This window comes from Dendrobates tinctorius, unplaced genomic scaffold (assembly GCF_039654945.1).
Source record: "Dendrobates tinctorius isolate UK_male_01 unplaced genomic scaffold, ASM3965494v1 ptg000009l, whole genome shotgun sequence".
Taxonomy (NCBI): domain Eukaryota; kingdom Metazoa; phylum Chordata; class Amphibia; order Anura; family Dendrobatidae; genus Dendrobates; species Dendrobates tinctorius.
In genome coordinates, this window is record NW_027361677.1 from 25,305,720 (window position 1) to 25,331,438 (window position 25,719).

Sequence of the window (25,719 nt, forward strand, 5' to 3'; positions counted from 1 at the left end):
TGGGATCCGCCATTCAGCTACATATGACAAGAATGGGTGGGGCCTGTCTGAATTACCAGGAGACCAGCTGGAGTCCACCTTTCAGCTACATAGGACAAGAATGGGGGCGTCTGAATTACCAGGAGCCCATTGGAAGTCCACTGTTCAGCTACATTGGACAGGTACCTACAGTATGCCCTTTTATGTGTCATAAACTGGCTTCAGCCCATATTAAAGTTTCTGGCTAGGACCCTTTATTATAGAAGGCAGTGACTCTACTGGAGGACCCTCTCTTGGGCATGATCAACCCTGTTGAATTTTTTTTTTCTTCACTTGTATGAAACCCCCAATAAAATATTTTTCTAGTGTGGCGCCTTATTAGATGGGGATTAGGATGCCCGTAACCTGTTGATTTTTGCTAGCCTGGCCAAACATCTAACGTGTAAGGTGGTGTTGCGACACTTCATCAACTGCAGATATTAGGAGAAGAAGGATCAAGCAATTGGAATTTGACATGTCTGATCCTTGTTTTTTTTTTTTAACTAGTAGATAACCTGCCTACAATAGAGTCTAACCGCAAATTATTCCTCTCTCCCAATTGAGAACATCTGTACATACACATGGGGTGTAGGGAGGCATAATTGTTGGCCAAACATTTGGCCTATAGCTATTTAAGGTGTAAAGCCACTTGGGTACCGGTGTATGTAGGCGAGGGGGGTGCACTTGTGCTGAGTTCATGCGGAGTTGGCCATTGAGTAAGAACCTACTTTAAAAAGGTGGTCATGATTTGGCAAGTTGGCTTATGGAGTTTCATCCAGATAGGTGTGAAGAACTGACCAACTACTATGACTCAGGTTCATATGGACAAGGAGTCATCTAGTAGGTCACCCACTCCAAAACAAGTCCTTTAGATGGTATTCGAAGACTGTTGTTGAGAAATATCGCTCTACAACCTTCTTGCAAGTTCATATTGAGGGTTACAGATGGGAGTGGAACAGTGTTTTAACAGTTGGCTTCATATACAACCAACATACTCTTACATTGGCCTTGCAATTTTCTGTTGAGTTTCCTTAATTACCGTCAGAAGCCTTGAGATTTGATTATTAGATATTGGTTTGTTTAATTAGCGCAGGCACAATCCTTATGAGGAACAGACGGGATCAGATATGGATAAGTAAGTCTGGTAATTGCCGCCATAGAAATGCAAAGTATTAGAAGAGCTTAGATTCCGAGTTCTGTCTTCCATGGACAAACTAGGAAATAAACGTAAGCACCGTTCGTCTGTATTCTGCCTCTACCGCTGAAATATATGGTTAGTAGGAATAGTAGAATATATGGGATTCATGATCTCCAATGTGTAAAACGGCTGCGGGGAATTGTGTAATTTACATAAAACATAACATTTTTATTTTATTTTTTTTTACAGTGCAGTTTGATGATTGTCAAGGTAATGAAGACGTGCAGTATGAGGTCTCCAACCCAGATTTCAAAGTGGAACCTGATGGATCATTAATTGCTTTGAGAAATGTGACGCAGAACATCCGGGTTTTGTTCATCAATGCTCGTTCCCTTCACTCCGATGATATGGCAGAAGTCAAGATTCTGGGGAGGAAGGAAAGGCACAACTCAATAAAGGTAAAAAAAAAAGGACTTGGATCTCTACGTGAACGTCACTAATCAACCTCGGTATGAAGGTATGAGGTGGGTGGGATCCTGAGGTTGCCTGTTAGTGGCTTCTTTGTTGGATTTATAGAATGAGCAAGAAAGAGGTTTTCTCAATGTGAAATCTTCTCGTGTCCATGAGTGGTGAAGTTCAGACCTAACTGCATAGCTTGAATTCTTCAATAAATAATGGATGACTGGTTGCTCTATACAGCTCGTGGAGGCATGCCACGATATTTCTGTCACTTGCCAGAGCATTACCGTTAATATTTGCTTCATCTGTAGTTTTCATAGCATTTTAAGCCTGATGAAGATCCCATTTCAGAGTAGAAACGTGTTGTAATAAATGCTCTTTTTTGCATCTATAACTTAATTATGACATTCGAGTATTCTTCTGGAGCATCAGCATTGATTTTGTCACCTCGAAAAGACACTCAAACTGTGGACAGATTTTGTGTTATTTACTTTTCTCATCTTGGAAACCTTTTTTAAGAAGATCATATGTGGTGGATCTTTACGTATTTAAAGGAGTTTTCTGGGACTTCTACCTCGTTTACCTTTAGGATAGCTATCAATATAAGATAGGACAGGCCATCAATATCTGTGCACTTGTACATAGGCTAATGGAAAGATATCCCAGTGAACATGTAACATGACTGAATTTGATCATTTGGATACAATGGCGGAAAAGTGTAGAGCCGTAGCTGTCAACATTGCGTTAAATGGCGCCTGCCTTCACCTATAAATTAAAATTAAGTCATTACTTGCTCAGAACATCCTGATGTTACAATGCACATGGCGAAAACTATTTTAGAATAAGTTGGAGTATTTCGTCCTGCTCAATATTTTTATTTTGTCGATTTCCATGATGTTCTTGAAGAAACAGTAAAGAAGAGAAAATTTCCATATTAATGTAAAATATATTGTGTTGCATTTTCTTAGCACTTCATTACATTTCCAGGAATTTGAGATTGTGAAAGTGATAACAAATATTCCACCTTTTATGTAGGTAAATAAAAATGTCTCCTTGCCTCTAAGACTTTTCACACTATCAAAAGCTCCGTCCCCTTCAATAGCAATGATGTCAATCCCAATGGAATTCCAACGGATCCCAATTAATCCTGTAAGGACATGGCCAAGTTAGTTTAATTTTTTTTTTCTATGGCTAAATTCTAATCTTCAACTTTTTTTCCTATTTTTCTATCAATATAGTTGTAAAATGGCATGTTTTTTAAACATTTGTAAAACAAAGCAATGTTTCTGCATTGCAGTAAATTATGCCTCTCAGTAAAACGTCCCTGGCAGGACCTAATAGGTATTATTTTGGCTGGAGAAAATTGGCTGCTATTCTGTGGGTTTTTTTGCCTTCCCCAGGATCAACAATGCAGAACAGCTGCACTAAAAATAGGCTGAACTAGATGGACATAAGGTCTTCCTTCAGCCTTCAAAACTATGTAACTATGTAAGTACTAAGATGGCAGGGCCTAATGGATACTAAGATGGCAGGGCCTAATGGGTTCTAAGATGACAGGGCCTAATGGATACTAAGATGGCAGGGCCTAATGGATACTAAGATGGCAGGGCCTAATGGGTTCTAAGATGACAGGGCCTAATGGATACTAAGATGGCAGGCCTAATGGGTGTTAAGATGGCAGGGCCTAATGGGAAATAAGATGGCATGGCCTAATGGGTACTAAGATGTCAGGGCCTAATGGATACTAAGATGGCAGGCCTAATGGGTACTAAGATGTCAGGGCCTAATGGATACTAAGATGGCAGGCCTAATGGGTACTAAGACGGCAGGGCCTAATGGGTACTAAGATGGCAGGCCTAATGGGTACTAAGATGGCAGGCCTAATGGGTACTAAGATGGCAGGCCTAATGGGTATTAAGATGGCAGGGCCTAATGGGAAATAAGATGGCATGGCCTAATGGGTACTAAGATGGCAGGGCCTAATGGATACTAAGATGGCAGGCCTAATGGGTACTAAGATGGCAGGGCCTAATGGATACTAAGATGGCAGGCCTAATGGGTACTAAGACGGCAGGGCCTAATGGGTACTAAGATGGCAGGCCTAATGGGTACTAAGATGGCGTGGCCTAATGGGTACTAAGATGGCAGGGCCTAATGGGTACTAAGATGGCAGGCCTAATGGGTACTAAGACGGCAGGGCCTAATGGGTACTAAGATGGCAGGGCCTAATGGGTACTAAGATGGCAGGGCCTAATGGGTACTAAGATGGCAGGGCCTAATGGATACTAAGATGGCAGGCCTAATGGGTACTAAGATGGCAGGGCTTAATGTGTACTAAGATGGCGGGGCCTAATAGGTACTAAGATGGCGTGGCCTAATGGGTACTAAGATGACAGGATCTAATGGGCACTAAGATGGCAGGGCCTAATGGGTACTAAGATGACAGGATCTAATGGGCACTAAGATGGCAGGGCCTAATGGGCACTAAGATGGCAGGGCCTAATGGGCACTAAGATGGCAGGGCCTAATGGGTACTAAGATGGCAGGGCCTAATGGATACTAAGATGGCAGGGCCTAATGGATACTAATATGGATACTAAGATGGCAAGGCCTAATGGGTACTTAAATGGCAGGGCCTAATGGGTACTAAGATGGCAGGGCCTAATGGGTACTAAGATGGCGGGGCCTAATGGGTACTAAGATGACAGACCTAATGGGTACTAAGATGGCAGGGCCTAATGGGTACTAAGATGGCAGGGCCTAATGGGTACTAAGATGGCAGGCCTAATGGGTACTAAGATGGCAGGGCCTAATGGATACTAAGATGGCGGGGCCTAATGGATACTAAGATGACAGACCTAATGGGTACTAAGATGGCAGGGCCTAATGGGTACTAAGATGGCAGGGCCTAATGGATACTAAGATGGATACTAAGATGGCAAGGCCTAATGGGTACTTAAATGGCAGGGCCTAATGGGTACTAAGATGGCAGGGCCTGATGGGTACTAAAATGGCAGACCCTAATAGGTACTAAGATGGCAAGGCCTAATGGATACTAAGATTTCAGGGCCTAATGGGTACCAAGATGGCAAGGCCTAATGGATACTAAGATGGCAGGGCCTAATGGGTACTAAGATGGCAGGGCCTGATGGGTACTAAAATGGCAGGGCCTAATGGGTACTAAGATGGCATGGCCTAATGGATACTAAGATTTCAGGGCCTAATGGGTACCACGATGGCAAGGTCTAATAGGTACTAAGATGGCATGGCCTACTGGGTACTAAGATGGCAGGTCTGGTAGGTCTGGGGGAAATTGTTAGCAAACCATCGTTATCTTGTGATCATGATGTGCAGGAGAGGCTGATAACAGAGTAATGAAAGGAGTTTCACACTGTCTGTAAACTATTCTGATATATGGGTCAGTTTTGAGTTCAGTGGTCAGGAATGGAGTTGTCTTTGGTCCCGGCTCTTAAGAGAGCAGTGATAGCTGTATAACACAGCTGACAACCACAGGAGATAAATTATGTAATAGTATGTCCTAGTGATGGTTCAGGAGCTAACTGCATAGTTCCCAAGATGTAATAATCCATCACAGGGCAGGAAATGGCTACAATCATTGGTGTACTTCGGGTATCATTTGGAGGATCCGTTGTGTGATAGATTTGCCACAGTTGGGATGGAAAAGGATCATAGAATTTCAGCTGTTGACCATGATCCTAGACGTCCAAGATAACATTTAGTCATCTGTGAGCTGCAGTAAAATTGCGCTACGTAAATGTCTCAGTAACTATTTTGAGGATTCTAGAATACTGGAATTCTTACGATTTATGGATATTTGTTTGACTTTTTACCTTGTAGGGAAACATTAAGGTCTTGGTTAGGTCTTGATGAATGCTGCACTTGTACCTCAACCTGCTGGTCATCAACATTCATTCTGGATCCATTTAGTCTTACAAACCTAAAATGTAAACATTTTTTCTGTTTTTCAGTTCTGGTGAAATGTTTTTACACGATCAGATTTAATTAGATTTATGAATATTTCCCATGGTCTCTTCTGTGACGGCTAATTCACCCGCCGTGGACTCTGGAAGTTGTAAATTTATGTGCGGTGAATTTTCAGCCTCTTCCTTTTTGACATTTTAATCTCTAAAAAACTAATTTTTCCTCGAGTCGCATTCTCTCCTCTGCATCATTTTATCATTTTATCTACAGAAGCTTAAAACAATCCACGAAGTCAGTATGTAAATCATAAGGCTAAGAGATTATGTTCTGCGGAGTACAGAGCCGACAGTAACGTGGACTTGTAGGAATACGTAATTCAGTCATCGTCTAGTTTCAACGAAGTCAAAGCTCTTCTCAACTGTTATATTTATTTCTATTTATGTCTGATTCTGGGAAATTGTTCTGCTGGGTAACGTGGCCCATAGGTAACATGGGGTTTATAGAATCCTGAAGAGCAATTTGTTTGGAGGATGGTATCTAAGGAAGCATGCTCCATCTTGGTGATGTTGGGCACCAAAAAGCTACTATGCCTTGGCAAAAGTATTTAGCTACACAGCTAAGCTCCATTATAACTAGTGGAGAAAATCCTAAATGTGACTTAAGAGTTATTCCCAAAATATTAGGATAACCCTTAGCATTCTAATTGCTGGCTTTTGGGAAACCCAGTGATTCCGAGAACCGGGCTCTGCAGACCCCGCCTTGAATGGAGGTGCTCATGCTCTCATTTTTTTCCAGTTCTTGGGTTTCAGAACCCTATACTCGGGATTGTTGGGACTTCCAGCAGTTGGACCCTCATCAACCAGTGAGTTATCCCCTACCTTATGTATATAAAATAGAAAATATTAGGTTAACCCTTAGCTTACTAACTGCTGAAGGTCCTGCTTCTGGGACCCCCAACGATTCAGAGAACAGGGCTCTACAGACCCCATCTTAAATGGAGGTATCCGTGCTCTTGGTTTTTTCCAGTTCTTGGGTTTCAGACCCCTGTACTCGAGACTGTTGGGGCTTCCAGCAGTGAATTATCCCCTTCCCTATGTATATGGGATAACTTCATATGATAGGAATAACCCTTTAGGCTATGTGCACACGCTGCGGATTCACCTGCAGGTTTTTCCTCGCGGATCCGCAGGTAAAGTGACCTGCGGTTTTCCTGTGGATTAGCCTGCGGTTTTGCCCTGCGGTTTCACACCTTTACTATTTTAAAGGTGTGAAACCGCTGCGGAATCCGCCCAAAGAATTGACATGCTGCGGTTTGTAAACTGCAGCAAAACCGCGCGGAAAAAAACGCAGCGTGAGCACAGCGGATTTGTAATGCCATAGGCTAACATGGTACTGTACCATGTCTGCGGAACTGCTGTGTTTCCGCAGGGCCAAAAACGCTGCGGAAACGCAGCAGAATCCGCAGCGTGTGCACATAGCCTTAATATTGGTACATCAGGAGTTTAGTTATAGCAGATTTGTCAAATTTTGTTGGCTGGCATAGCCGATGGATATTTTTTTGGCAGCAATGTCGCCCCTATGCAAATATTCTCCATCCGTCCCACCTCAGTACTGAGATCTTGTGGCACAAGAAACCATGACTCATTTCAAGGATGTTTTGCCAACTCATTCTGGATTTCATTTTTTATCAAGGAACTTACTAATACAATCCAGTAGCAAGTACAGGCTAAAGGGAGTCACAAAACTCAAGATAAAAAGCGGACGGCACCGCTGTTACCGTGTGACTTCAAATGATGTGCGGCATACAGAAGCCCAGCAGCTGGGAATCTCGGGTGCCAGACCTGGAAACAGTCAATCCTGGGAATCCATGCAAAGAGAAAAGGTCGCACTCATCGAGATGGAAGTTTCACTGATTTATTGACATATCATGAACATGTCAAGTCGGGGGAGTGACATAAGGAGTGCAAGAAAGGCTGACAACGGCCGTTTCACGCTGCTCGAGGACCCGTTGAAGCGCTCGAGCAGCGCGAAACGGCTGTTGTCAGCCTTTCTTGCACTCCTTATGTCACTCCCCCGACTTGACATGTTCATGATATGTCAATAAATCAGAGAAACTTCCATCTCGATGAGTGCGACCTTTTCTCTTTGCATGGATTCCCAGGCTAAAGGGAGTATATAGGCGCGAGTCACACCCAACTCAAAAGGCTTCTGTGCAGTGTGAGTAGATGCCAATACTTTAAATGGCACATGGTAGGTGGTGGGACTTCTTATGGACTTGTCATTGTAGCTTCAGACCTTTCTAGGTTCAGCCTCTGGAGTTCATGCTCAAGCGGATTAAAATGATGTGTATTTTTTAATTTTCCTGTTGCAGAAAGAGGCCGACCTTCACATTTTTGCGGAGGATAATTATTCCAATTCAGTGTGGAATCGCCATTCACATGCACTGGATATAGATTTCACATTGGTTATGGTACCAAATCCATGCCAAGATATTCGTGAGATAATCAGCGGCCATGTTGGTTGTCATCCATCCATGCCGGTAGCAGATGTAAAGACCGGTTGGGTAGAACTTTTTATCAGCTCGATATCTGACTCATTCTTACAGATGATGTTTTCTTTTGTTTCTTTTAATTTTATAAGCCACAGAGAGATACTTAGACATCGGATAATGTGATTTAAAGTCTGATCAGTGCAGATGCCACAGGGCATGTCGCGGCGCCAAAGCCGGCACAAGACACATCGTGGCAGTTCATTATTACTGAGTGATAAGTCCTCGAAGAAAACAGTGTGAAACAAGAAAACAAAATAAGATCATTCTACGGGATATACGTGTCGTGCAGTGTGTGAGCGGAAATAAATTAATGGCATCCACCGGGCCCCTGGAGGCACTTGTGCACTCCAGATGGTAGTGGTTATCAATATGAAGTTTGAGCGCGCCTCGAGGTGACGTGCCACCATGTGCTCGCTGCATTGTGTACATACGTAAAACACAAGTCACGATGGAGACCATCAACTTATAGGTAAAAAAGCATTGTACTCACCTTAAAGTCTATGGTTTAGTGTTTCGCCTTAAAGGCACTTTGTAAACGGTGCAAAAAACTGATATTTTCTCTGACAAAACAAAAATGATGATGATGCGATAACGTGTTCGGTTAATGTCTTTTCCAAGCTTGGTCGAGTGTTATCAGAGTATCTCGGGCGTGCTCGTATATTATGTTCGAGTCCTTGCTGATGCATGATTTGCGGCTATTAGACATGTGGGGATTCCCTAACAAACAGGTAATCCCCGTATGTGTTGAGGCTGTCTAACAGCCACGAGACATGCAGCTGCGGGGACTCAAACATAATATACGAGCACGCCCGAGATACTCTGATAACACCCGAGCATGCTCGGATAAGACATTATCCAAGCATGTTCGCTCATCACTAGTCCCCATAAAAAAACCTGTGGATTTGGGTCCTGGTCTCACCGACCGTAAACTATAGAAATGCAAATATGCTGAGTCGGATATCAGATCTTGTGCACAAAGGTGAACTTACCTAGCAGGTAGACTGCAAAAGACTACAACAGTGTCAAGCACTTTAAGTCTCACAGTTATGGTCATCTATGTCTATGTATGGGGTCATTTTGGCTACTGTCACATTTTAGTGCTGTCACTGTTACAAGGGATATGTTGCTTTACCAGAATGGAGAGAATCATGCTAGGTGGGCTATGTTGAGGGATTTTAGGAGCCTTGGTGCTTCAGGTAAGGTTTTTATTAGTACCAACTCATTTTGGTGCCGAAACATGTTGATACTAATAAAAACCTTATCTGAAGCTCCAACGTTCTTAATTTCCGGCAGCACAGCCCATGTAAAGTGATTCTCTGTATTCTGATAACCATACATCTGGAAAATATCTCCTCCAGCCATGGGTCAGCCGCGGGTATTCATGCTTAAACAACACCATCAGGTGAGCGTAACCACCCCCTCAGTAGCTTTCTTTTTAAACGGTGCTGCCATATTGTTTGCCCCTCTCTTGGGTTCTTCGAGAGATATGTTGATGTCACTTTTGTGTCTCACTTCAAGGGTCACTTTTGGAGGGAATTTGGCTGGCACTTATGGTTAAAACTCTGGAGCATTATGGCTCATAGGGTCTGTTATAGGGTCTCTGTTGGGGGGATTCTTGCATGTGTGGGGGTCACTGTTCCTTTGTGATGTCACTGTTATGGGAAAGTTGTTACTTATAGGGTCAATATTGGTAAGTAATATCTGGAACTTAAGAGAAGGGTACCTAAAACATGAAGAAAAGGGGATCTTTGTCTGGCCTGGCACAATAGGGTTTTTGGCTGTTACGTGGGCTCTTTGTCACCACTATGGCTATCCATTAGGGAAACTAAAAAATTGAAAATGTGGGAAATTTTCTACAATGTGTATATGGCTTTGGATTCAGGAATTAGTCTACTTATACCATTTCATGTTAGAAGTTCATTGCTCAACTCTTCTGTCTTACACATTACCCCACATGTTGCATTTTTGCAGTCACTTGCTCGTTATCCTTTGCAGAACTGTTCCCTTTTATGCCCGATCTATTGTCTCCATCGGATTTAAGGTTATGTGATTCATAAAGAACACTGCCATAGGACTCACGAGCTGCAGCTGGCTCCAACGTAATGGCTTATTGAAGTTTCCTACATTTCCTTTTATGATTACTGCACATCTGGACCTGAAACGCGCTGTGTCACTGTGGCCAAATAATGGAACTCCTCTCGAAGAACTTTCTGCAGTTGTCAGGAGCAATAATAAACTTTTCACTGACTGCTGAGTCTGTGGTGGAGAGACGCTCGTAGTTGATGGCGCGTGCTCACTTTGCGCTCATCTCTCTTTTTTGCATCCGTTATTTGAGATCATTAGCTTTGTTTTCTGCATGGTCCAGCTGTGTCGCGATCACTTGTGCGCTGTGAATAGACGGCTCTCTCCAGGTTTCCTTTACATTGTTGTTTCTGAGAGATGTGACCATTTATCTGAGAATCCTCATTTGCAAGTTGGGTTTTCAGATCTGTAAGTAGACTCTCCCTAGTGAGCAGGTAACTGAGATGTAGAAATCGAAAAATTCCAATAAAGCAAATGTCTGCATTGGGTTCACTTGAATTTTATTTTACTGCTGGGAAACGTAGTATTTTCCCTCTTTGTCCCAATTCTTTTGGAATTTTATGTCAGTGCTGTGGGTGACAGCTCAGCCGCCCTATGGATAGCAGGAGCGTATTGGGCTGTCAGTGCTGTGGGTGACAGCTCAGCCGCCCTATGGATAGCAGGAGCGTATTGGGCTGTCAGTGCTGTGGGTGACAGCTCAGACGCCCTATGGATAGCAGGATCGTGTCGGGCTGTCAGTGCTGTGAGTGACAGCTCAGCCGCCCTATGGATAGCAGGGATGTATTGGGCTGTCAGTTCTGTGAGTGACAGCTCAGCAGCGCTATGGATAGCAGGATCGTGTCGGGCTGTCAGTGCTGTGAGTGACAGCTCAGCCGCCCTATGTATAGCAGGGATGTATTGGGCTGTCAGTGCTGTGAGTGACAGCTCAGCCGCCCTATGGATAGCAGGGATGTATTGGGCTGTCAGTTCTGTGAGTGACAGCTCAGCAGCGCTATGGATAGCAGGATCGTGTCGGGCTGTCAGTGCTGTGAGTGACAGCTCAGCCGCCCTATGGCTAGCAGGGGCGTGTTGGTTTGTCAGTGCTGTGAGTGACAGCTCAGCCACTCTATGGACAGCAGGGGCATGTCAGGCTGTCAGTGCTGTGAGTGACAGCTCAGCCGCGCTAAAAATAGCAGGGGCATGTCAGGTTGTCAGAGCTGTAAGTGACAGCTCAGCCCCTTTATGGATAGCAGGGGCATGTCGGGCTGTTATTGCTGAGTGACAGCTCAGCTGACCTATGGATAGCAGGGGCGTGTTGGTTTGTCAGTGCTGTGAGTGACAGCTCAGCAGCGCTATGTACTGTGAGTGACAGCTCAGCCGCCCTATGGATAGCAGGGGCATGTCGGACTGTTATTGCTGAGTGACAGCTCAGCTGACCTATGGATAGCAGGGGCGTGTTGGTTTGTCAGTGCTGTGAGTGACAGCTCAGCAGCGCTATGTACTGTGAGTGACAGCTCAGCCGCCCTATGGATAGCAGGGGCATGTCGGGCTGTTATTGCTGAGTGACAGCTCAGCTGACCTATGGATAGCAGGGGCGTGTTGGTTTGTCAGTGCTGTGAGTGACAGCTCAGCAGCGCTATTGATAGCAGGGGCATGTCAGGCTGTCAGTGCTGTGAGTGACAGCTCAGCCGCCCTATGGATAGCAGGAGCGTATTGGGCTGTCAGTGCTGTGAGTGACAGCTTAGCTGCACTATGGATAGCGGGTGTATTGGGCTGTTAGTGCTGTGTTTGGGCTTCCTCCAGGTGTTTCCTTTCCTGATAATTGCCAGGCTATTTCACTAGCTGGCAATGTCAAATCATTGCCAATTGTAGCTTCAGCTCAGTGTTGTACTTACTCTGTATTTTAATATTCTGCCAGACCTTAGATTTGATTTTTATCTACCTGTTTTTTTATGATGCCTTTTGCCTTTGATGTATTCTGACTTTAGTTACCAAACCCTGGACCTTGCTCCTGACTATCCATTTGTCTTAACCCTTTGTCTTTGATGTACCTTCCTGGGTTCTGACCTTAGACCTCTTGACCATTCTAACTCACAGCTAGTCCATAATTACAGGTTAATGTCACATTTCTACTTGTTTCCACTCCCCTTCTTAAATTGTGCCATCATCTCTTCATCAACCCTGTCCTCACGAGCTTTAACATGTTAGTGTACAGGTCACTTTCTCCAGCAAAGTCAACAACCTCTGCTTAGAATTACAGTTAGGCTTTCCTCCACCCAGTGAAAAATTTCCGTGAACAGTCATAGCCTTGTGCCAAAATAGTAATATTAAGGAAGAGTGGCTTGCTAACCCCCACCCTGGCCACAGAGCACCGCACATACCTTACCAAAGCCCCCGACTGCTATGTAGGTGGCACAACTCCTCCAACCTTTAACCTACCACTTGTCCCTATCCTCTTCTTACATAATGACACTGTCTCCATCATATGCAGTTCTTTCCTTGTTAACATATCACAAGTGGAAAAGTCACTGCCTCCAACAAGATCAGCACACTCTCCTACTCCTGCTATTATTATTTCCAAGCTATTGTCTGCAGAGAACTCCTCCCTTGCAAATCATCTCATACTGTTATTCCTATGACAAGTCTCAGATTGGGGGTCTGCACATATTTTCACCAGGGGTCTACACAGACCTTGATCCAGTCCTGACCATTCCATACACATCTAAATCATAGAATCGTAGAGTTGGAAGGGACCTCCTGGGCCATCTGGTCCAACCCCCTGCTCAAAGCAGGATTCGCTAAATCATCCCAGTCAGATGTCTGTCCAGCCTCTGTTTGAAGACTTCCATTGAAGGAGAACTCACCACTTCTCGTGGCAGCCTGTTCCACTCATTGATCACTCTGTCAAAAAGTTTTTTCTAATATCTAATCTGTGTCTCCTCCCATTCAGTTTCATCCCATTGCTTCTAGTCTTTCCTTGTGCAAATGAGAATAAAGTTGATCCTTCTACAATGTGACAGCCCTTTAGATATTTGTAGACAGCAATTAAGTCTCCTCTCAGTCTTCTCTTTTGCAAACTAAACATTCCCAAATCCTGCAACCTTTCCTCATAAGACAGGGTTTGCAGACCGGTCACCATTCTGGTCGCTCTTTTCTGAACTTGCTCCAGTTTGTTGATGTCTTTTTTAAAATGTGGTGCCCAAAACTGGACACAATATTCCAGATGAGGTCTGACCAAAGAGGAGTAGAGGGAAATAATGACTTCACGTGATCTAGACTGTATGCTTCTGTTAATACATCCTAGAACTGCATTTGCCTTTTTTGCTGCTGCATCACACTGTTGACTCATATTCAGTCTGTGATCTATTAGTATACCCAAGTCTTTTTCACATGTGCTGTCACTTAGCCCTATTCCTCCCATTCTATATATGCTTTTTTCATTTTTATTGCCCAGATGTAGTACTTTGCATTTCTCCCTGTTAAAAACCATTCTGTTAGTTACTGCCCACTTCTCCAGTTTATTTAAATCTTTTTGAATCCTCTCTCTCTCTTCTCTAGTATTAGCTATCCCTCCTAGCTTTGTGTCATCAGCAAATTTAATCAGTTTACCCTCAATTCCTTCATCTAAATCGTTGATAAAGATGTTGAACAATACAGGGCCCAGGACAGAGCCCTGTGGTACCCCACTTGAGACATTCTTCCAACTGGATGTGCAGCCATTTACGACCACTCTTTGGGTCCGATCACTAAGCCAGCTATGAATCCACCTAACAGTTGCCTTGTCCATTCCATACTTAGTCATTTTTTCAATAAGGATTGTATGAGAGACTTTGTCAAATGCTTTGCTGAAGTCAAGATATACTATATCTACAGCATTTCCTTGATCCACCCAATCAGTGATACCGTCATAGAAGGAAATTAAGTTAGTCTGACATGACTTATTAGTTACAAACCCATGCTGACTCTGTTTGATCACTTCATTCTTATCCAGGTATTGACTTAAATGTTGTTTAATAATTTGTTCAAAGATCTTTCCTGGTATAGAAGTCAGACTCACCGGCCTATAGTTGCCTGGGTCCACCTTCTTCCCCTTTTTGAAGATAGGAACAACATTTGCTCTTCTCCAGTCTTCTGGCACTTCTCCTGTTCTCCAAGAATTTTCAAAGATTATGGAGAGTGGTTCAGAAATTTCTTCTGCTATCTCCTTCAGTACTCTGGGGTGTAATTCATCTGGACCTGGAGACTTGAATTCATTTAGGTTAGCTAAGTGTTTCCTCACTATCTTTCTGTTTATAGATATCCTGGATTCTTCTATTCCCTTAATAGGACAGTGAATAACAGTTGGTGTTACATTTCCTTTCTGAGAGAAAACAGATGCAAAATAGGAATTTAAAAGTTCAGCCTTCTCAACATCCTGTCTTAGCATTTCATCATTTTCATCCTGTAAAAATCCTATAGCATCTTTGACTTTTCTTTTACTTTTGACATATCCCCAAAATCCTTTATTATTGCTTTTGACATCTCTTGCAAGCCTCAATTCATTTTCAGCTTTAGCTAATCTGATTTGTGCCCTGCAGATTCTGCAGACAGCATTATATTCTTCTTTAGATATGCCTCCCTCTTTCCATTTTATAAACATTTTTTTCTTCCTTTTTAGCATGTGCTTAAGTTCTGTGTTCACCCATCCTGGTTTCCTTAAATGCTTCCTATTCTTCCCTCTTTTCGGAATTGTTAACAACTGTGCTTTGAGAATTTCATTTTTCAAGATTTCCCATCCTTCCTGGACATTTTTGTCTTTAAGGATATCCAGCCATTGGATCCCTCCAATTATCTTTCTGAATCCCTTAAAATCTGCCTTTCTGAAATCTAACCTTGACGTCTGAGTCTTCACAGGTCTTCCGCCTCTAGTTATCCAAAATTCTAAAATAGCATGGTCGCTACCTCCTAGGGTTCCAGCCACTTTTACCTCCTCAACCATTTCCTCCCTGTTTATAAGGATTAGATCCAAGGTAGCAGTTCCCCTTGTTTTCTCCCCTACCTTTTGGAAGATAAAGTTGTCAGCAAGAGAGGATAAGAATTTCCTTGACCTGTTAGTTTTGCCTGAGAGAGATTCCCAACAAATGTCTGGATAGTTGAAATCTCCCATGACAACTATGTCATATTTTTTGGAGAACTTGGCCATTTGATGCATAAAGAGTTCATCCATATCTTCAGCTTGCACAGGCGGCCTGTAGTAAATGCCTACAATGGTGTCCTTTCCATTGTTCTGTCCTTGTATTCTTACCCAAACAGTTTCCACAGAACTCCCAGTCTCTGAAGCTTCAATCTCTGTGCAGATATACGCGTTTCTAACATACAATGCAACACCCCCTCCTCGTTTATCAAGTCTGTTTCTTGCAAATAAGTTGTATCCTTCTAGTCTTGTATTCCAATCATGTGTATTGTCCCACCAAGTTTCAGTGATTCCAATGACATCATATTTCTTTTCCTGTGTTAGTAGTTCCAATTCTCCTTGTTTGTTGCCCATGCTTTGTGCATTAGTATAGAAACATTTTAGTTTGTGATTGGTTTCTCTTTCTCCAATATTTTTATTAATTAGATTCTTTCGTCTTTGTTCTTCCTTTCCACTTCTAATAGCAGAGTTCTCAATAGCATTTGTCAGGTGTATGGCTTTTTCTGGTCTTTTGCTTCCCTTCCCATGTTGTTCTAGTTTAAAGCTCTCCTTACAAGTGTAGCAAGGCGACTTCCAAATACCTGCTTTCCAGTCTTCGTAAGGTGCACCCCATCTCTAGCAAGTAGTCCATCGTATAAGTAGTTCACTCCGTGATCCAGAAATCCAAATCGTTGCTGACGGCACCATCGACGTAGCCAGTTGTTCACCTGCAGAATCTTATTCCACCTCCTTGTTCCATGGCCATCCACTGGGAGGATGGAAGAGAAGACCACCTGCTCTCCCAGTTCTTTCACTTTCTTGCCTAAGTCTTCAAAGTCTCTGCAGATGGTTTCCAGGTCGTTTCTTGCGGTGTCATTTGTCCCCACATGTAGTAGCAGGAATGGGTAGTCATCTGTAGGTCTGAAGAGTCCTGATATCCTGTCAGACACATCTTTAATTTTTGCACCTGGAAGACAGCACATTTCTCTTGAAGTTATATCCGGTCTGCAGATAGCGGCCTCTGTTCCTCTCAGCAGGGAATCCCCCATGACCACCACTCTCCGTTTCTTCTTCACAACATTTTTCTTTCTCCATCCAGGAGGACTCTGAAGGCGTACAAGGTTGCTGTTTGTTGGCAAAGTCTTATCCTGATGTATTTCTTCATCATTTTCCTGCGTGAGAGCCTGGTACTGGTTTCTGAGCAGTATGGGTGCTGACTGCCTCCTGATCCTCCTGCTTCTCTGGGTCACATGTCTCCATTCCTCTGTTTCTTCAGGTGCACTTCGAATTTCTTCTCTTTCTGTAACATGAAGAGATAATTCTGCTCTGTCCAAGAACTCTTCACCTTCCTTAATGATCTTCAACGTAGCCAACCTCTCTTCGAGATTTTGCAACTTTTCCTCCAACAGGGACACAAGCTTGCATTTGTGGCATGTGAAGTTTGGCTTTTCCACTGGTAAGTCTGTGAACATGTAGCAAGAAATGCAGCTCACCAAATGGCTCCTGGCCTCTTCCATCTTGAGATTTCTTAAAAACGATGAAAGATGAGCCAAAATTCGCGCGCCGAAAGGTGCGCGGTTTTTCCGATTTCCTCTTTTCAGCTGCAACGGCCAAAACCCAGTGATCGTTGAGCTCGCGGAGACTCTTCACTTATCCCAGAAGGCACTGGGAATATGCAAATGATCTCCTCAAGACTCTTCCCCTGGTTTTCCGATTTCCTCTTTTCAGCTGCAACGGCCAAAACCCAGTGATCGTTGAGCTCGCGGAGACTCTTCACTTATCCCAGAAGGCACTGGGAATATGCAAATGATCTCCTCAAGACTCTTCCCCTGGTTTTCCGATTTCCTCTTTTCAGCTGCAACGGCCAAAACCCAGTGATCGTTGCGCTCGCGGAGACTCTTCACTTATCCCAGAAGGCACTGGGAATATGCAAATGATCTCCTCACTACTCTTCCCCTGATCTTGAAATTAATCACTAATGATTGTAACCTCATTTGAGTATATACAACCATAAATGTCCTATGCATATTATATTTTATCCAATTACTCAGATAACCACAAGTGCCAGGGCTTTAATCCTATTTATACCAATCAGTAATATGAGGCAGCATCCAAAGCTTTGCTATAAAAAAAAATCAAATCAATCATAATAATTGCATTGCCAAGATCTCATTTATTGCTTTATCTTCTCATAAAAACTGATCAGATTAGTTTGGCAGGATCACTGTGTCGTAAAATCCATGCTGACTCTATTACCAGTTTACTTTATATAACATTTTATATTATATTACTAAAATTCAAACACTTTTTTACCCATGGCTATCCAACTTTCTATATTTTTTTCTTGGCTTGCTACTTAGAAAATAAATACATCTAAGAAATGGAATTAGTAGACTTACCTCCCTGGGTACCCATGGGTGAATGCCATTGAAAAGTCCTTTTTTCCATTTTAATTCAACCCATTAAAATGACACATTTCTATCTTTTGATTTCCTTGAATTATTTCCTTATAATACTATTTTCAATTTTTGGAAACAATTCAAAAAGAACACATTACACAAGCTTTTTTTTTTCCAAAGCACTTTAGTTGATTAATAAACTTATAACACTGAGGTGTAGAAGAGAGATATGACAACAAGCATTTAATCCTAATTATCCAGGCATCTATTTTCAGTAGGCCAGAAGACATACACTATTAACTTTGTTGACTTTTGAATTTGTGTTTTACTTTGGTTGGTCAGGAAGCACAGACTGTTGTTAATATGAGCCTGGATGTTGACTTTTGACTTGATGTTTGTTTTAACTTATTGTCTGTTATCTTGGATGACAGGGATGCAGGGTAATTGATCAATAGATGTTTGTTAATATGTTTATTACACATTGTACCAGGCTAGCTAGTTTGTTGACCTGCAAAACAGAGAAGGATGCACTATGCAAATTGATTAAAATAATCAAACAATGAGACTTAAACTCATCCCATCTCCCCCTGACTTGTGGATGATGACCTGAACCACAGATGTTTATATAAAAAGGATTTCTATCGTTCTGCAAGGAGAATCAGATGAGAGACTTTACAAAACCACAGCCAGGAACAGTCTACAGGATGCCAGCTTAGGGGACCATGACTCCAGCTGGAAAAAGAAGTCGCAGTTACTTTAATCCTGGCGAGTCAGTGGAAGGGTGAGACTTGGTAATTTGCGCCATATTGGGTATTTGTTGGGACTGTTCTATATGTTATTTACTGTTGATGATCCAGTAAAGTATTAACCCATTGGGTAAACCTCACCCTGTGTTGTCGGAGTAGGGTTCTACCCACAGGAAAAGAGACCGGGTGTTCAGTGGGATGAGCCCTGGTCCATGCAGTCTATCGGCGCCCTTGTGGTATGTTAGACTCCAGAAACTCACTTTCACTGGTTGACCTTGAGAAGCCTTCAATGGAGGAATTGATTTTGAAGCATTTCCCTTTCTCTCACAACCAGGTTTTTCCAGGAGACTCAAAATACTTCCTAGAATGAATGACTTTAACGCAAACCTGCATAACTTCTATTTCAGAGAGAACATAAAGTCATTGAAACACGGCAGGAGCCCAGACGTTGGAACATATGTGTGTGGGCTTGCAGCCTTCACATATTCTGCTTTCAAAGTCTAATTTTTTAATAATCGGATTTACTTCCACTAATTTATATTTTAATGAGAAAATGTAAAAACCAATGTATAATTTGAGAGTGGTTCTATGTAGAAATAAATATATAGATATAACTATGAATAGCTTTGCTGTTTGTTATTAACAGTATTCAGCCAGCACTATAGGTGCTGAACCTTTCATTCCCTCAATTTTCTGCGTTCTTTCGCCCGGTCAGTTTCATGGCTTGCCAGTCCTGAACTGAAAGCCAGCCTTTCTGTTATGCCTCGATATATATTGGCAGAAAGGAGAGCAGGAGACCCCGCTAGGCCGCTATCTACAGAGACCAGGCCCCACTTTCAGTCTATTTCTTGTTGATGTCTCTCCTGCCAGAGATAGATTACACTTCACAATGTTAAATAACAGGATTTGCAGATTGTACTATTTTTTTTTTAACATTATCAAATGAGATCAAGTTTTTCGAAAGTATGGTGACCATTTTAGAGTTTAGCGAAACGATTTGCTGGATGCTTGTTTGGTATCTATGTTGGTACTCTGTGGAGCTGGACAACTTGGATGCCACTTGAAGCCTGGAATCCTTGTAATTACTAGGCCTCCGTGACGTTGTACCATTTGAGGAAGGTTGCGCTGACCTGCTTCAGCTACACAAATTACTTAAAATGTAGACGCAGAACCAGGCTCATTTTGTCCCACAAATTTTTGGTGATTGACTTCAAGAGTAAATGTTTATTTTTTATTTAAAGGAGTTGTCTGGGACTTTTATATTGATATCCTATCCTTAGGACAGGTCATCGATATCTAATCAATGAGGGTGGAACAACCCAGTACCCCTGCCAATCAGCTGTTCCCAGTGCAGATGGCGACTGGATGTGCATAGCTCAGACAACTGTATATTTGCCGGGTACTGTCGATTCACCACTATTTAAATTTGGGAACAGCTGTTTGGTGGGGATATCGAAGAGATATTGACCTATACTAAGGATAGGCCCTCAAAATAAAAGTCCCTGATAACCTTTTTATTTACCCTACGAACATTAATAAGTTCTGAATGTTTGTGATCTACTTCTTTACATTATTTTCCTGTCTTCTTTCACAAACACCGTGCTCCAGTGCTGCCCAATTCACGCACCTTTAAAGGCTCCTTTTAACTGCTGCTCAGCAAGCTTTGTACACCGTATTCAAAAAACAAAGTACATGACTTCCCCTGTCTGAGTGTCTGTGTCCCATCCCTGTACTCTGATGAGGAAATTCCACTACTCTGTCTGTGTGAAGGATTTTCTTGAGCAACAGTTGAAAGGGTCTTCTAAAGAAGCATAAACTTCGAAGTTGATTTTACTATTTTTGCTGTGCGGTACAAAGATATACATCTTTCCTGTATCTATTTTTGCTGGTAATTTATGCATATATTGGATTCTGGGGGGAATTGTTTCTTTTACCTGGAATATCTACAACACTTGTCCTTTCATAAGGCTCAACCAGAACATACATACGGATGGTTTTCCTTTCCTAGAGCATGATATTGCTGCCGTTGGCCCCTTGGCTTGACTCTTTAATCGTTAGGTGTTCCTGATTTATTTATATTTCACTGTAATAATAAGAGAATGAAGCTGTGAATCAAATGACCGTTAAGCCGCTGGTATGATTACAAGGAAAGCAATCAGTCTTTCCGCACCTAGATAATTTTCCTGTTATATGCGTAATTGCTGTATCCAAGAATCGTGCAACAGTCCTCTGTGTCCGGGCGGCCCGTTCCCTCTTCCCATTACATTTCCAATCAAACAACTTAATGCTTAATTTTATAGAGACAAATGCGATTTAAATAACTGAACTAAAGACACCGGAAAACTATAAATATTTCAGAAGGAGACATTCGCCCTGATTGGACTTTTAATGTTGGGTTGCAAATGTTGGAGCCTCTTTGCCTGCCCTCTGGTATACGGCATGTAGGGTGCAACCGGGTGAAATGTCAGCACTAAGCTGGGAAGGCAAATTCTGTGGGTTAATTCCAAATTTTATTTATTAGATATTTATTTTGTTTAAAAGTCAGCAAGGTGAACGGTATTATTTCCAGTGCCTAATGTCTTCCGTTATATATACTTTTTAATTTACGGTATTCTTTTATTTTTTTATTATTATTATTATTATTATTTTTTGTTTAAATGTAACTTTAATCCCTTCAACTCCGGGCGATTTTCCGTTTTTTTTTTTTTTATTATTTGTGTTTTCCTTCCCTTCTTCCAAGAGCCAGAACTTTCTTATTTTTCTGTCCCCATAGCCATACGAGGGCTTGTTTTATTTATTTTTTGGCAGGACGAGTTTGTAATTTTCAATGACACCATTGATTTTACCATATACTAAACTGGAAAATGGGAAAAATGTTGCTGTGAAATTGCAAAAAAAAAAGTGCGATTCCACAATTGTTTTTTTTTTTTTTTTTTTATTTACCCTGTTCAATATATGGTAAAACTATTTTTAATTTAAATGGGTTATCCGCAACGTTTATATTTACATCCTATCCTTTGGTATATATGCATATATATGGACCTAAGGATATATATAATATAAAGCTGAGTGTGTGTATGTATCAAGCCCTGCCCACTCCACATAGCCCTGCCCACCTGACATAGCCCCGCCCACTCCACACGCATAGACCCGCCCACACGGCCCACGTTGTTAGCGCAGAATGCAGCCTTTCTGGGATGATGCTGTGTGTGGATGGATCCCTGCGCCCGTGATCTGCAGTCAGTCACCAGATGACATTGGTTGAGGGGAGGACGATGCCTGGAGGGGCTATGGCAGGAGCAGGGCGCCAGTTACCTGAGTAGTGGTGCTGCAGAGCGGAGCTGTCCACTGACTGTGGGGCAGCAGGTGTAGTGCCAGCTCTGCCCACTCCGGCCTCGCTATGTACAAGGCGAGCGGCACTGCGCATGCCCGAGAGTCTCCCCTATGGCCAGCATTACACAAGCCTTCCTGGGAAATGGCGCTGTAGCGTTTAGTCACCCAGAGCACAAGGTAAAAATGGCCGGGATTCCTCACTGCAAGAGGGGATTGTAGCAGGCAGATGGAGTCTGTGTGTAGGTGCTGGCCGCCCTCACTGATGTCCTCCCTACCTGGGCAGCAGGCTCGGTATGTCCCCCTGACTACAACTGGCAGAAGAGTTAGGCCAGAGTCACACTAAACGTATGAAAAATCGGTCAGAGTCTCCTTGCCGAGAGTTGCACAAGTGTTCTCCGTATGGTCATCTGTGTGTAATGCGTTTGCAGTGCGATGTTGCGATTTTCTCGCACCTGTATATCCGTATGGCTTCCGTATGGCTTTACATTTCTCACTGATTTTCCCCAATGAATTTAATGGCTCAATGGGCTGACATGAGGAAGGTGTCACATGGATGGTCTGTGTGGTGTCCGAGGTTTTCTCGCTCCCATACACTTGCATTGGTGAGTCTCAGACAAAACGCGTACAACTGCAACATGCTCCGGCCTTAAAGAGCATTTGGTCAGTATTTTACCTCATTATTTTAGTATTTTACCTCAGTATTTTGTCAGTATTTTATCTCCTTCTTTGATAAGTATTTACCTCAGTATTTTAATATTTCACCTCAGTATTTGGTCAATATTTCATCTCAGTGTTTGATCAGTATTTACCTCAGTATTTGGTCAGTGTTTTACCTCAGTGTTTGGTCTGTATTTTACCTCAGTTTTTGGTCTGTATTTTACTACAGTATTTGGTCATATTTTACCTCAGTGTTTTAGTATTTTACCTCAGTATTTGGTCATTATTTTACCTCAGTGTTTTAGTATTTTACCTCAGTATTTGGTCATATTTTACCTCAGTGTTTTAGTATTTTACCTCAGTATTTGGTCATTATTTTACCTCAGGATTTGGTTGGTATTTTACCTTTAACGTTTTAGTATTTTACCTCAGTATTTGGTCAGTATTTTTCATCTCAGTGTTTGATCAGTATTTTACCTCAGTATTTTTCTATTTTATTGCAATTAGTACAATTTCTCTTGGGATCAAATGTTTTTATGTGCAATATAATCATTATAATTTGTTATAACTGACCATAGTTAGTTACTATGCCCGGGCAGCGCCGGGCTCTTCAGCTAGTAGTGCATATATATATATATATTTAGTTATACATGTGACAGTCATAATTTTCTCCTATTTATTCTATCAAATGTATACCGGTAATTATAATAATTTATTTATTTAATTTCTATAACTTTTATTGGTTTTACCAGTTGTTTTCCCAGACACCAACAAAATGTGCAAAAAGTTTAATTACGTTTAAATTAAATTTACATTTAAAATTTAATTTTTCCCCCCATTCACCAGATTTCTTTTAATTTCTGCTTAAACAAGCTAAACAGTTACTTATTTTATCTATAGTTAAAAAATAAGCCCAGTGTGCTGTGTGTGTGATAACCGGCCTGCTGCCTGAGGAAACGCTTTAATTGAAAAGCCATTATAGTTGTCCTTAACATAAAAAGACTTTTAATTAATCCCCTGGCTGCTGCAAGCGTCTATGAGATTCACCGCTGCCAGTCATTCTTGGGTTAATCCGGTTCTCTTTAAGGAGCTGCATGACTCGATGGGGGCACAGCGCTTGGTAGAGGCGTGTTCTTGGTTGGTGGAAACAAGGTTGGTGCAAAGATATTGAGAACGTTAAACCCTATTGGACATTATGGTGGAATCTTTGAGAACAATGTTGCTCAGTTTTCAAGCTTCATTCTTGTCATGATCTAGTCCGAGGTTTGCTTTCTGCTATCCTCTCCCTGGACTGGGCATGTGGGGGTTAATCCCCCCTCTGCCTCGTTTTGAATCTGTTTTTGCTACTTCAGTTCGCTGCGGCCTGCAGGTGATGTCAGTGTTAGTTCATGCTTCCAGGCTAGATCAGCTGACCCGTATACCTTAGTGATCCTTCTGCCTCTGACTTCCCGTATTAGTGTCTGACCCGTTCCCTATCCCTGACTTTGTGTACGTTTGGTGGTTTCCTTACAGTGTCTGACTCGACTTGAACTCTGATCCCCACTTCCTGTTTTTCTGTCTCTGATACCACGTTATGACTCACTGGCTTGTACTGTGACTCCCCTTTCTGTCTCACGTCTTGGATACCACGTTCTCATCTGGCTCTGACTTCTGGCTTGTCTGTGACTACGTACATTGCTGTGACCTCTGGTACTTCATTTTCCTGTTTGTTGCTGACCCGGCCTGTCTGACTACTCTGCTGCCTCCTAATGGCGTCCTGTACGTCTGCACTGTGGTGCTATATGGTGAGTGCAACCTTTTTTTCCCTTACCAGCTTCCCCTGGTGGAGGTTGCTTGCAACTGCTCGGCAGTTGCATTACAATTCTCCCTTTGAACAGACCCTTAGTTTTAATTCATTTTTCCTTAATGGGGTTCTTCGGTGAAACCAAATAATGGTATGATAGGTGATAACTTATTTATTGGTTGGGATCTCACCATTGATTGGCAGAATACAGTAGGAATTTTTGTGATTTCCAATGAGAAAATGTTATCCATGTTAGAACATAGATGCCAGACCGCCAATCCATTTATTCTTAGTTAGACTGCCGGAAAAAAATCAAGTGCAGCACTTGTCAGAGGCATGAACAAATGTATCTCCAGTCGAGCGCTGCACGTTGCATCTCCATTCTAACACGACTAAAACTTCACCGTTATGCCAAATGGTGTGAGACCAAGCAGTCTGACCACCTCTGATCTAAAAGTCATCACCTATGCTATGGTGATGTCTGGTAAAAACAAGTTAAAGGGGTTCTTCAGAACTTTAACATAGATGGCTTTAGGATAGGTCATCAACATTTGATCGGTGGGGTTGAGACACCTGACTCATCAGACGATTAGCTGTTCCCAGTGTTGGTGGCGGAGCTGCACAGGACATCTCTCTCCATGGACAGCACATCCGGCACCTAGTCAGATCAATAGGTGGTTGATATCCAGTACCTGGCCACGGCCACTATTCCGTTGATGGAGCTGTACAGCTCCGCAATGGGAAACAGCTGATTGGCAGGAGTTCCAGGTGTTGTTGCACCTCTACAGATCTAACATTAGATAGTCCATCAATGTTAAAGCCCCAAACAACCACTTTAAGTCCTGGTTTTAAAAATTTGGCTTCTTTGTATTCAGGTTATGCTTTCCCCAACCCTTCTTCTCAGGAAAGCCCAGTTAGTTTTGAAGACCTCATAACTGAACTGACTAAGCTGCACCTTGGGTCTCCACATATCCATTTCTCTCCTATAGCTCCTTTCTAGTTCCACTGATCTGTAAAATACAGCATCCAAACCTTGCCTGAGCCCCGTAATAAAAATCATTCAAGCTTGAGGTTAGCACCATATTCTCCTCCATGGCTGGCCTCCAGCTGCCGTTATTCCCGCTGTTACCACTGACGTCACTAGACTTAACACCATCCTATGTAATTGTATATTCCGCCTATAAAACTTTAGTAACGGCCTGCATCGGATACTATGTACACTTCAACTTACAGCCTTCCATTTTTATTCATTTTTATCAAGCAATAATTTTGTTAGCACTCTTTTTCTGACTTCCAGACCACCGCCATGTTTCAGACATCAAGACGTTCCATCTTCGATTCCAAAGTTTAAGCCTGCAATGACTTTCAGTGCAACGCACAGGTGGAACAAGTCCCCGGCTTTTCTACCAGACATACAAAGATCAGCTCCAAAATTGGTCCATCCACCAAAGAGGTGCAAAGTGTTAGTTTCACCACAACG

At 42.4% G+C, this 25,719-nt stretch overlaps 1 protein-coding gene across 2 annotated transcripts in view; it reads left to right on the forward strand.

Annotated features, from left to right (window-relative positions):
- CDH13 (cadherin 13) overlaps nucleotides 1–25,719 on the forward strand; it is an 834,102-nt gene that overhangs the window by 290,446 nt on the left and 517,937 nt on the right. For both annotated transcript variants that reach the window (XM_073585096.1, XM_073585102.1), the window contains one exon: nucleotides 1,406–1,614. In XM_073585096.1, coding sequence (XP_073441197.1) covers nucleotides 1,406–1,614 — 209 coding nt within the window. The remainder of the gene's footprint in view (nucleotides 1–1,405; nucleotides 1,615–25,719) is intronic.